Below are 13,364 nucleotides of genomic sequence, written 5' to 3'. Positions count from 1 at the left end.
AAATTCTCATTGTGTGTATCTGTAAAGGCATTTGTTGGCACCTTTAGACATTACGTTCTATTATTTTTGCTAATGAATAATTAAGAAATGTATGCAATGACTGATTGTGTTCCCTTAGCGTACAAGGAACCTGTCCAACACTGAAAATAGTAAAACTGATTTAGAACTGAACAAGAGCTTGTTAAACATAGCTAATTATTTTGTACAAAGTAATAGAGGGCCTGAAAATAGAAGGCTTGTTTATGAAACCAGGATATTATGAATAGCACAATCTAAGAAGTCAATTCATTAATTCTTGCTTTCGGAATGAAAACCCTGTAAGAAAGACTGCTTCAAAATGAGGTCAGCTCTTACATGTTCAAAAAGAGTTTGTAAAATCCCAGATACTGATATATAACCTTTCTTATGTTTTAGTTGCATTCTCATATAGTTAGGTACCCCACTGCCTTTCATGTTTCCCTATGTATTTCCCACTCCGCAGCACAGCAGTGAGTTGTTGAATCAACTCAGAGCTTCCCCTGAATGCCCCCGGGTGACTCAGCTTAGTTGCTTGTATGTGTGTTGTCAAAGTGTTTATGTGATGTTCTGAGAAGACTTGAATTATTGTGGGTTTGAATACAGTCCCCAATTTGGCTGTGGCAGGAGTGGGCTGCTTTTTCTTGCTTTGGAAGGTTGGATTGAAGGGGAAATGGACGATAGGGGAGCAACCCACAGAACAAGATGTTCTTTGACATCCTCCAGACATGTTGCATCACTGCTTTTTGCCTGGGAACACTGACCTGGATATTTATGAGCAGCAAGTTTACCAAAGCCTGCTTGAATGTGTGTTTGGGTTTTGTGCATCCATTCTCTAACCCCTCCATCAAGTAGCATCTTTCCAGCACCTAATTAGGACCAGAGAGGGCCCCTATTGACTCTGAACAACAGACCCCGCTTGCTAATGAGACCTCGGAAATAAAGATCACTGACACAAAAAGAGCTTCATTCAGGAATCTTTTAATTAATTCACTTTTTCTTTGTCTTTTTTTCAGCTCCGAAGACTTGCAGCCCGAAGCAGTTTGTGTGCAAGGACGGGGTGACGTGTATCTCTAAAGGCTGGCGCTGCGACAGAGAGAAGGACTGCCCCGACGGCTCTGATGAGGAGCCTGATGTTTGTGAGTCTGGAAAAATACAGAGTTTAAAAAATCCTATATATAATATCAATAAGGAAATGCTTTACCGCTCATGAAGATCTCTATATGTGTATTATATAATGTAATGCACCCCCTGCCAAGTTGGTTCCAACTGCGGCCCATGGCCCGTTTTTAATTGGCCCGCAGCAAATTTTAAAAGTACAATGGAATATGAACCATAAAACTTGTGCTTGTCTTATATTGGACTTCTTAAATATATATGTAAAAATAGAGCTCTGAAAAAAATTAAGAGACCACTGCAGCCTTATCAGTTTCTCTGGTTTTACTATTTATAAGTGTTTGAGTAAAATTAGCCTTTTTAAATTGTATTCTTTACACTACTGACCAAATGTTTCCATATTGGAATTCAACAGACACTGTAATGGAATGGCTGCCATACATGTAGAGATGGCGATTTCTTTTTTTTTGGAGTGGTCTCTTCATTTTTTTAGAGCTGTATATTACACAGTATAGTATTCATGTGTTAATATAAGCCCACTTTTAAAATACTGTAGATTCAGTCAATTAAAGTTGAGAACATTTTCAAACTAATCTTAGTTGATAAAAAAAGTCCAATTACTTATTTACATAACAAGCTTGAAATATACCCATTATATTTCTTCTTATGGAGGCTAAGGGGAGGCTTCTGTTTTAAGGAATGAGTTGCCAACACTTAAGGTAACACAATAAATGAAACCCTATGGAGACATGATGTAGGCTGTTTTTTTTCTTAAAGCATATTCAAGTATTAAGCATAATTGACCTACATTTGATTGATTTTGCTAACTTATAACTTAATTTATGTGGTAACATAACTCTACTGCGTGGCCTAGCCCTACGTATGTTTTTCTGTATGTGGCCCTCAGTGAAAAAAGTTTGGACCCCCCTGGTTGAGGACACTGTTTTCACATCATGAAGTATTTTTTTTTGTCCAACTGTGTGGAAGTGGGTGTAGAAAAACACTCTCACTGCTGAACATTTATGTTTGCCATGATCCTATTTATCTAACATTTCCAACCTATCTGTACAGGAGATGTTCTTTTGGAAATTGTGTGAAATATGTAGATTGATTCGACATGAATACTGTTCAACAGAGGCAGTCTCCAATTGTTAAAAAAACATCTGAAATGGATCTTAAACCTGCTATGCTGCCCTTCAAAATACATTTTTGTAACAGCAAAGGTATGCTAATTTGTCACTGTAGCATTTGATACCTTCAGATACATTTGAAAAGTTGTCGTCTAACAGAGTGAGATTGTTGGCCTATTTGATTTATTTGGCTAAAGGTAGCCAAGCTGGAGAAAGTAATGTGATGTTTTATCAGCGAGTGAGAGAGGCCATTCTGCCTTTAAGCAGTCCTGTCGTGCCCAATTAGGAGATTTACAAAGTTTGTCTTTTTTTGATGGATGGGATTTCCTTTTGCATTCAGAGCCACAGAGGATGCAGTCATGAGACAAACCGAAAGTAATGCTCAAAAAAGACAGCCGTCGTTTCAAAGTCTTCATTAGGAGTGGAGATGCTTTGAGGCTGAATCCCTTGGGGGGGGGGGGGGGGGGAATGAAAGCAGCAGTGTCCTTTTGGTCAGCCTCTTAGCCTGAAACGCCTGTAGATTTCTAAGAGGACAGAGGGCTTTCGGTGGGAGGGGGGACAGTGTGTGAGTGTGTGTGTGTGTGTCTGTGTGTGCGCATGTTGCTTTTTTGAGTGGCGTTTGGCCTGGGAGAGAGTGAGTGAGGCCAGGCCAGAGTGCTGTAGCTGCAGTCTAGACGCAGAGACTGTATGAGCGCAGGTCTGGAAGTCATTAGTGACTCGCCCAGAGCAATGGAGAAACCTGCTGTTTTTCACAACCTGCTCTTTTCCCCCCTTCTCATCTGCGGGCCAGCCTTCTTCAGTGTCTCTATCTGGGACAGAAACAACAGTGACTCCATCCTCTGTCTCCTGCTACTCCCTCTAGCTTATGCCAAACTCTCTCAAAAACAACAGTTATTGAATCTATGCTGCAGAAGGACTCAAGTTTTCGCAGTGTCATGGTGGAAAAAAGTGATTCAGAGAGACAAAATAATTGCTCATTCTCAACTTAACCCTTCTTAGGTCTTTTGTCTAAGGTCATATTGGTGGCAAGAACAAGTACATCATTATGGTTGAAATAAACACTTGTATCTGCTACTTTTAAGTACAAAAAATTGTAGAGAAAATAGAAGGTTAAATAGTCTGTCAGGGGGCTTTTTGGAGTTGTGTCTTTTTGTTGGTGATGTTCTGTAGTTTTCTTTTTGTCAAACAACATATGAAGATCAAAACCATCAAAAAATGTATCCTGAGAAGGACAGGAAATCTGATTTAATGTATTCCACAGAGGTTCAGACTTCTTAGGTTGTAAAAAAAAGTACATCAATGAGCCACAGAGTTGAAGTGGGTGACATATTTCTTGTTACGAGAAACATGGGCTCTGTTTGATTGTGTCATTCCCACATACCCCTTAAATAGTTGCTAATGCACCACATCTGTGATTGGCTGAGTTCCCAACAAATGCCTTATCTACTCCTGTTTGAGTAACACTTTTTGAAGTATATATTTGTGACACATTTCCAAAGATTTACTCTTAAATGTAACCACAACATCCATCATTCAATTCAATGTTGTCACATGTTTGGTGCATACCAGATGTTAGGTGTCGAAGCTGTGCAGCATAATAAATATTAGCCCAGTTGAATACTGTAAGGCTGATTAACAATTTGTCGCTCGTTAGATGCTTATAGTATATAGAAAAAATTGAAGTTGTCACAAGATTTGAAAATGAAATGCCATGTTGTCATGTTTTATGAGCATGTATTCCAAACTGTATGTACACCATGTACACTGAGTAGCATTTATAGTTTAATTGTTGTGATAAATGTGTTCTTTGTTAAGGTGCTTTTGCAGATGCTTCTAGATGAAAAGATGCACGAGAGAGGTTTATTTATTCACTCATGTGGATGGGGCTTCACAGTGGCCTTTGTTAGTGTGTTGGCTATTGCCAGTGAAGTCAGCCACTGTCCAGTGCAGCTGCCCTGCTGTGTAACCCCCACAATGCTGTTCTTTGTACCCCGGGGTGCTGGGTCAGACTGGCATAGAGGGATACTGAAAGAGTAAAACAAAAACAAAATGGTTGTCTGGGCATATGACCTTTTTATACGGAGCTTTGATCTGCTCCCCCAATCAATGAACAACTGAAAGACATGCAACGATGATAAATGTGAATGTTGTTTGTCTGGATAGCCTTCAGGTAAGGAGGAGACTCGCGTAGAGCTAGCATATTCTCAGGTTGTAGACTTAATTGGGCTCCTAAAATATTCCCACGTGCAGTGAGTGTGCCCTGCAAACACAGGAAGTGTGTAACGCTGAAATGACGTCCCCGGCCCCTGGCCTGTAATAAGGGCAGTTTTACAGACAGTTCGCACCTAGGCTGCAATTAGCTCTTTAGGAGAAGGAGCACTTTTGTAACAGCCACTTTCAGAATGGAAAACACAATAGTTCATGATGTAATGTGCATCTCACTGACTCGTAACAAATAAATGAAAGACTGTCTTGAAAAGAAGTGAAATATTTTATTTATTTGCTAAGGATCTAGACCACAATGAGACAAAAGGGGGTTATTGTTTGGTGTTTATTTGATACATTTTGTCATTTACAAAGCAGTTTACCCAAGTGTTATATTGTTCAGATTTGGATGTGGAGGAAATCTGTTTGATCCCGCTACTGTCTCCTAAAAGCAGCCACCACCCAGTCCAGATAGCCATCAACATGTCAAGGGAAACAGCGTTTGCTCAACATGAAAGAGTCTGTCGCCTTGCAGCACCGTGTTCCTACAGGAGCCAGCAGCAGGTGTGAGACAATCTGCTCTCCTCTACACACATACCCACAATTCATTCCTCTCATGCACACAATAAAGCAAACCTTTACCTTTCTGAAATCAGTTCAAAGATGCTTCACATTGTGTTCTTAAAATGGTGTTCCTCACTAGTCACTACCAGCACACGTTGTCTTTTAGCCCAGAATGTTTCAAGTGAATTCAAAAACCTCCAACCTAAAAATATATTAATTTTGTTATTCTTGAGGGCAAGCTGTGATCTGACATATTATCACATAGGGACACCTTGCTACAAAACAGTTGCCTATTTACACATTCAGCAGACGCAGGGAAACATTTACATGGTTTTGGTGTTTTGTTTCACATTATCTCCCGTTTTAGCTCTGCTCACGTACCATCAACACCCGAGGGAAGTATTTGGCTCACTAGCAGCTAGCTTATAGCTTTGAAATGTGTTTTGTTTTTTAAACTGCTATCTGTCACGACTAGAAACTACTGAAAGCAGATAAACTGCAATGTGATGATCATCATTCAAACAATGACCTTAAAAATGCTAAAATGCTCCATAGAGTTGCAGTTGCAGGGGATCAATCTGTTGGTTTATCCATTCGAGGAACACTTTGACATTTCACATAATTATTTTTTTCCATTGTTTAACTTTGGTTTATTAGATCATTGAGGTCACCCCAGATATTACAGTGCACAAGACTTAATTGATGAATAATTAAGATGAAATACTACTCATCCTAAAAATCCAAAGCCCCCTTATTATCTAATTTCAAATATTTGTAAGATCTTTTGTCACTTATGACTTACAATAATTACAATAATGATGTTTACATGCTCATGCTTGCTGAAGATTCAAAAAGGTCCCACAACTAGTGACTACACACAGAGCTAGTGCAACAGTAACAGCAAAGACATATAGAGAAACTGCATAAATAATATATATAAACATGCTCTATTTAAGGGTGCGGTGAGCCGGATGTGATCCACAGGCCACCAGTTGACCATTTTTAGATGAGGACTTGAGGCTTGGGCAGCAGAGAGGGCAAAGCTGGCCCCTCGAAGAAGGATAAGAAAAGCGTGTCAGGGGTTTTACATTTTAAAAAGACCATTATGTAATCTCAGTAGGGCTCTCTGAAGAAGGAGGTGGGGCAGGACAGAGGCCCCCATTAGGGAGGGGTAGGGGGACAGAGAGCAAACATGAGACAAGAAGAGATGCAGGAGAATTAGAGCCTTACATTAATAACCTGATACTTGAAGGTATGGACTCACAGATGCTCAACACCTGGCTTTGCCTCGTGGCTGCTCTGTACCGAAAACTAACTTGTGTCTGATTAGTAGCGGTAATACCTGACTACATCCTGTATGCGAAATTACCTTATTGAACATACAGCTTGGCTCCTGCTTTGGTTTGTTTAACTTCGGTCCCTTCGGGTTTTTTGGCTCTTACAGTGACGATTACTCTGATCCTTCTTTCCACCCCCTTGGGTCTTTCCTGTCATTTGCATAGATGTTTTTCCACGCGATAATTAGCCGTCTGTCCTTTGAATTAGTTTCGTAATGCTCAACGCAACAAATGAAAATGACTGTCTGGAAAAGGCTTGGTGCTTAATATGGGATGATTAAAGTATTTTGCTTAAGAACTCTAAGCCAAAAACAGACCAAATGCATTTCAAATATTCAGTCATTTTGGGGCAGCAGTATGGCCCTCAGTGCTCTTTGCAAGAAAGCCTTGCACAATACTAATAGTTTTAAGTGAATCTTAGGTCCACTGTGAAGAAAAAAGATGTGAATGAATCAAATTATGAGTCCTTTAAATCTCAGAAGTAGAGTCGCTACGTAAGAACCTTATTCTCTGGGCAGTAGATCTATTTTTATTCGTTCCTCTCTGTGTTTGGGAGAGAAAAAAGGGAAAGATTTTAACTTTTATTATCTGTCCTTTTATACATAAGCTTAAGTGAATGCGTGTGGAGTGAATGACATAACTTCTCAAAGTTTCACCATTGATTTCCTTTGTGTGTATTTGCTTACTTTTACTCTTTCATATCCAATTCTGATAGAGGTTCAATCTACTTCTTTGGATGGGGTATGTTGTTGTGTTGTCCTGTCTGAATTGCAATTTACTTTGCCGATAAAACTGTTTGCCTAGTCGTTTCTGTGCCCTGAGGAGCAGTGGTGTTTGGAGAAGGCTCAGTTTGTTGTGCTTTCTGGATTTATCCTTCCTGCTTTGCTTGTCGCTCTGCCAGCCCCCCCTCCCATGATGGAATTAAAATGTGGAGTTGCTGTCTTGTAAGGAAAGCAGTAAGGAGAGACAGCCAGACACTAAAGATCCATCCATCAAGTGCAGGGTGCAGAGAGGGCACACAGTCTGCCAACAGCTTGGAAGACAGGGGTGGTTATAACAATAATTGCAATATAAAAACATTGTTAAACTGAAATATGCGATTGCCTCGACATAGGAAATTCATGTAGCTGAAAATAAACTCGCTTTAGTATTAGTTAGGCAGTCGCAGGTACAGTTAGAGTGGCAGATAATGTGTTGTTTTTCACCTGCAGAGTGAAGTGTTTATAGGAGAGCTGTCAGAAATAAACAGTGGTATTATTGCACACAGCAGTCTGTGGCAAGCTGTTGCTGCGCTTTTTCTGCCCATGATTTTTGTTGACAAGCCTGTGTCTGATTCCTCCCTCAGTCTAGATGAAGCTCTGGTGTTGTTGCGTCTTGTTTTTCGGTGCCGTGTCCTAGATGTTTGGAGTTTTGTTTCCTTGGCAGGACAGAGGAAGGAGGGAGGTTAAGGGGTGCCTCGGGGCTGCTTGGTCAAGATCAGGGTGCACCGTCCAAGAATGTGTCATGAGGGCCAAGAGCATCACAGGGAGGGCCATCCGGTTTGTGGGGACACGGCTATTAGTGGCCAGAGAAACCTAGTATTAGTATGTCACCACGAGCTGCTGGCAGTAAACTGGTGCAACACTATTTATTCATGAACTATATTTATGGATCAATCAACATGTTAAATTATTCAGCTTTATTGGGATGGTTGATGTCCATGAAGAGTAGCCCGATTATATTTTAATTATCTTGCTTGTTAGAAGGATATCTAGGCCTTATGTGTATTTTTTTCATTGTTTCACAAGCTGAAGTGTTTGTAGTATTTATAAGAAACTCAAGGCTGCCTTGTTGCTCACAACAGTTGGCCTCATTCTGGCCCACATAAAGTCCCTTTTATGTTTTTAGCACTGGCACTGCTTGTTATTTGTTTGTGTGTTTGTTATTGGTTGAATAAGCATTGTGTTGAATAGCATACCAAGGGGAAGCATGAGCTAGTGAATGGAAAATCCCCAAAGCCTAACAAGCTTTGGGCTCGGGGACAGCCTGATCCAGACCCAGATCCGGACTCCTTCTCAGTCGGCTGGGTCTCTTTTCTACCACTGGAGACCAAACACAGATTGTGAGACAATTTCTAAGTAAAATAATTCTACAAGCCTGTTACTTGAAGGTCTGCAATAAACAGATTATTCTTTATCATCGATTAGTCTGCTTATTTTTTCTCAATTGATCCAAAAACCTTTCTGGTATACAAAATTGTCAGAAAATTGGGTAAAACCCCGTCATTTAAAGTCCAAAGTGATGTCTCTTTAAGGTGGTGTCTTGTTTCGTCAGTCCCAAACAAATGTTAGTTATTGTAACGATACAAAACGTAGAAGAGCAGGACATCCATATTTGAAAGGCAGCATTTTCAGGATTAATGGATTAGTTGAATAATCGTTTCTAATTCTAATAACTTGTAAAAGGAGAAACTGAAGATTATTGGCAGTCTTATCAAGATAAATGTCTTAAAATATGTATCCAAAAACAGCACATATTTGTGAAGTGCCAGCTCCCCTTTCACCACTGTGTCTCCATGGTCATTGCCATCCCCCCCCCCCCCCCCCCAGGTGGCCGTGCCACAGTTCAGATCAAGCTTAGCACGTGACGCTGCTTACAGCACTGCGGCTCAGCTTTGTCGGGGGTCACAGCCGATTTGTGTGATCCAAACAATAGCCTTAGTTTTCTACCCCCCCCCCCCCCTACTTCTTCACCACCCTCTATGACCTCCCTAGCACTGGAAAAGTGCATGTGATCTACCTCTGTGTAGCGGCTTAAGTACTCCACTCGTGCAAGGTGTCTTAACTCCAGCATGTGGCCCTCTTGTTTTGGTACTGTAGATGCTTAAAGAAAAAAGGCTTCGTTATGGCTTTGTGACTTGGTGGCCTGTGGAAAAGTATCACATGTTAATATTGCTTCTATTCTGGTATTGCAATCCACTTTTTAACAAGGCTAAAGGTGTTAGCTTCTGAGACTGAGATTTGTTGACGTATGGAGGAAGTGAAATCTGAAATGGTATCTGCTTACAACTCTGTGACGTCTGTGGCACTGAGGTGAAGCCTTGGAACAATCTCCAGCTCTCCATAGGAAAATAATTGTCAAATCTCCAGCCTTGGTTTTCACCCTCTGGCCCTGTCACAAGGATAGTCTGTATGGGTCGATGATGGGAACACCAGGATATTTTTCCTTTTCCTTGGGTGCCTTAGTTGAGCTACAGAACATAATAGTTGAAGCGGTACCAGCCAGCCTGTGTAGATTTTTTACTAAACTATTAAACAGAGCAAACAGAAACTTCTCAAAGAAAAAAGTTTGGGCCTGTTAACCTGGCTCACTCGCAGCAGAGGAATGTTGAATAATAGACCCTGTTTAATTCAAATTAGCAATGCCTTTTCCACCGCGGCCTCGCCGACCGCTGCCAGCTCGCCCAAGAATGAAGCCTTGTGGGGCTCTGTCCACTTCCTGTGGATGAGGTGCTCCCCTTGGTCCTCACTGTCTACTTATTACTTATTATTCCTCACTTTGTTGGGTTTCCACTCACTGCTCTCCCATTCAAACACTTACTGTAAATGGGTCAACAGATGTTGAAGAAGAAAAATGGTGGGAGGAGATAAAGCAGGAGAGTGGGAAGGGAAGGCCAACTGTTTGACTTTGCACGTACGCTGAGCCCTAAAGAGGAGTGATCCGTTTCAAATAGTGCATCGTAAAAATAGAAAATTAAAGGAAAAGAGAAGTTCATGCATCTTTGTTGAATTGTTATTAAATAATCAGTTGGACAATAATAGTTGTATCAATCAGCATCAGAGAAACCAGAAGTTCTTTTTTGTACATTTCGGTTTGGTCAGTAATTAAACACATGAGAAACAATCTGTTCATTAACAAGATTTAGAAGGAACTGTAAGAAGATTATAGGACCTAGATAACTGCATGATTTTGATTGAATTATTATGCAAAAATACACACACTCTCTCTGAAGGGAATATAGTTCCTCCGTCTTCTCACAGCCCATGGACTTGGACAGTGGTGACAGCAGTTTGGACATACAGCACCAAGTTGTTGGCAACACATGGACTTGTTAGACTTGAGAACAGAATTTGTTGCCGAGTAATTTTTTCTCGTTGGGAAAATAAAACACTGGTCAGAGAGTCACAAGGCAAACACACCATCCAAGAAAAAGAGTTCAGTAAAAAGAAAGGTCATTAAGTAGAAAATCCTTGGCTGCTAGTTGTTTTTGCAGAACATACAACTCTACATCAAGTTAAGCTGCATAGATTTAGCGAAGGCGGCAGCTTTGGCCAAACTCATATGCACTCCTGACGAACATATTTTCTTTCCTAGCGAACCCATAATCCTCTTTTAGCACATGCTCCTATAACAGGCCTGCATGTCACTTTACTGTCAGTGTGCTTGTTGTTGGTGTGTTGCCTCTGGGATGGATGTGTGTACAGTGTGAATGTAGTGAAGGTAGTCATTTGGCCAGTTCCATCTGGGGTAATGGTGTGTTTCTAGTTCCTGCTAGCTTTCTCTCGTGGCCATCTCTTGCTGCCACAATGGTTCTTTGAATGTCTGCCTTGTGGTTAAGTCTGCTAAGTTGGCAGGAGGAGAAGACGAATGTAAATACATGATGGATGAGAAGGGTAAGGCTGGGAAACATAGTAAAGGAACAAGACAGCTAGCATAAGGAAACATGGCAAAAATAGATTCTTGAACAAAGAACCTGTGTCTGGGACACGGAGATTAAGTTGCCTTTGTAATGTTCTTTCAGAGTAGGTTTATGAAAACATACTAGTTTCAAACTTGAACAAAGTTTTCTCTTTTGTCCCATCATTATGAAACAGGGCTCTGATTAATTACTGCAAGCGTGCAATCAGTGTAATTGCTCAAACATTTTGCTGAGTCACACAGATCCTGACATAATGTGTGCATTTAGTCATTGATAGACTAAACAATTGTCTCATTCATTTAATATGGCCGTCACAGTTCATCTGTGGATCATGAAGGGCTTTGAGACCTTCAGCATCTTTGATTGTCACATGGTGTCCCGTGTTGTTCCATAATGTTTGACAATAGTTGAGGATTGTTCTTGTTCTTATGACAGAACAAAGGTGGCAGATTTATGTTGAATGCGGGTGAGCATGAGGGATCTTTGGAAGATCTGTTCTTTGTGCAATCATAGCCTGATTGCTGTGAAACATCCCCAGACATGCAGGAACAGATGGATAGATGGGCACTCAATGGGGGATAGATGGTTGGGAAACATTTCTGTGTTGCTCCAGTTTGACAAATACAATGTCAGACACACACATTCGCTCTCCTTTAGAACATCTGTCATCCAGTGGCAGCAAGAAAGGGCAGTGTTTTATAAAGATTGATTTGAAAGTGTTTCTGCTTTACTGAACAGTTTATAGTTGAGACAAAATTGATGAAAGAGATAAAGGAAGAGGGCATATGACAAAGATCCCAGAGTTAGATCAATCTTAGGAAATGCATGTACTGCTGTACTAAGATAAGGCGGTACAGAGTAATAGTAGGTGTTTTTGCATGACATTGCCCCTGTGTCTCGGCCTGATGAGAATGCTTCTTATTGTAAACCAAAGCAAAACAATAATAAGTATTTTGGCTTTAGTTGATGGAGGGATATTGAATTACACTTTCAATATACGAATCAAAAGGGAATATTGCAACTGAGAAGCACTATATTTTGGTTACATTAATGGTTTGATTGAACCCTAAATGTTGTCACCATTACAGTGTATCTTGGCGTTTTGGTTGATTTAATATATTTAGGTCTAGACCTTCCGCAGGAATTACATGCAGGCCTGTGTATGTTTTTATGTTGGATTATCTTATTATTTATGTTGTCTCTAATTCGAGGGAATTGGAGACAATAACAGAACCAATGTTCAAGCAGACTTTTTAAAGGTTAAACATTAAAATATACAAAAATATATACATATATTGTCTCAGATGTACTGTTTTTGTAGAGTTGCTGAGGGTTTCATGACCTGAAACTAGGCTGAATTTTGATATAGAGTAGCAACAAAAAGACTCCAATCAATTACAAATGATTATTTTTCTGCTTTTCAGTAAACCAAAATCGTATGTGTTTCCTCAGGTCCGCACAGTACCGTATCGCGGTGCCCTCCTAACGAGTTCCAGTGTGGCGGGACGGAGCTCTGCATCCACATGAGCAAACTGTGCAACGGGGCTTCAGACTGTACTGACGGCTGGGACGAGGGACCACACTGCAGAGGTATACCACTGTCTCTCACACACACATGCTTTTTGGTGTATGCAACGTGGAGTGCAGATAAATAACAGAATTCTTGTGGTAGTGCATCCTGACTGTGTTAAAGAATGGGGAGTAGGGAGTGCGATTTCATTTCTATTTGTCGACTATCTTATCTTTCGTTCTCAAAATACTCACAGAAAGTCACAGTAACAGATTGATTTGCCATAGTAATGAGAATATAGTGTGTCTTTTTTGTTGCGTTTCTCTATGCCAAGTAGACAAAACCAATTTAGTTTGACATCTTGAGAATGGCATTATTTCCTCTTTTATCACCGTAAATGAAGGAGGTTGTCATTTGGAAACCTAAAACTGGGAAGTAGTTTATTATGAGTCTTAAAAATGTCAGGTCCTTTATGGGAATGTGACGAAAAGTAGATGACGCTGAGTAATGATAACGCTTGATTGTGCAAAAGACCAACATATTTCTACTGTATTGATGGATTTTTAGGATATGACGAAGGTATAAAGGGAACTGATGACTTCCTCATCTAGGGTCCAAAGGGAAGTAGAGGAACATGCATCATTACTGCTCAATCACTAATCTATAGCCATAGCCGAAATGTCTCAACTGCAACCTTTACAACATTCAAAAACTAAGAATCTGAACCAAATTTAAAATATGAAATAGTTATTTTATCCAAGGCACCTCTAAGGTTTTGACTTGCCCAGTGTGCAGAATGAAATATCCAG

At 40.4% G+C, this 13,364-nt stretch overlaps 1 protein-coding gene across 2 annotated transcripts in view; it reads left to right on the top strand.

Annotated features, from left to right (window-relative positions):
- The window catches only part of LOC117489322 (low-density lipoprotein receptor-related protein 1-like), a 92,102-nt gene that overhangs the window by 14,870 nt on the left and 63,868 nt on the right, over nucleotides 1-13,364 (top strand). For both annotated transcript variants that reach the window (XM_034138529.1, XM_034138530.1), the window contains exons 2-3: nucleotides 1,032-1,154; nucleotides 12,498-12,635. In XM_034138529.1, coding sequence (XP_033994420.1) covers nucleotides 1,032-1,154; nucleotides 12,498-12,635 — 261 coding nt within the window. The remainder of the gene's footprint in view (nucleotides 1-1,031; nucleotides 1,155-12,497; nucleotides 12,636-13,364) is intronic.

Source organism: Trematomus bernacchii, unplaced genomic scaffold (assembly GCF_902827165.1).
Source record: "Trematomus bernacchii unplaced genomic scaffold, fTreBer1.1, whole genome shotgun sequence".
Lineage (NCBI taxonomy): Eukaryota > Metazoa > Chordata > Actinopteri > Perciformes > Nototheniidae > Trematomus > Trematomus bernacchii.
Note: the sequence above shows the minus strand (reverse complement) of the source record. Positions and strands in the feature narration are given on the sequence as shown.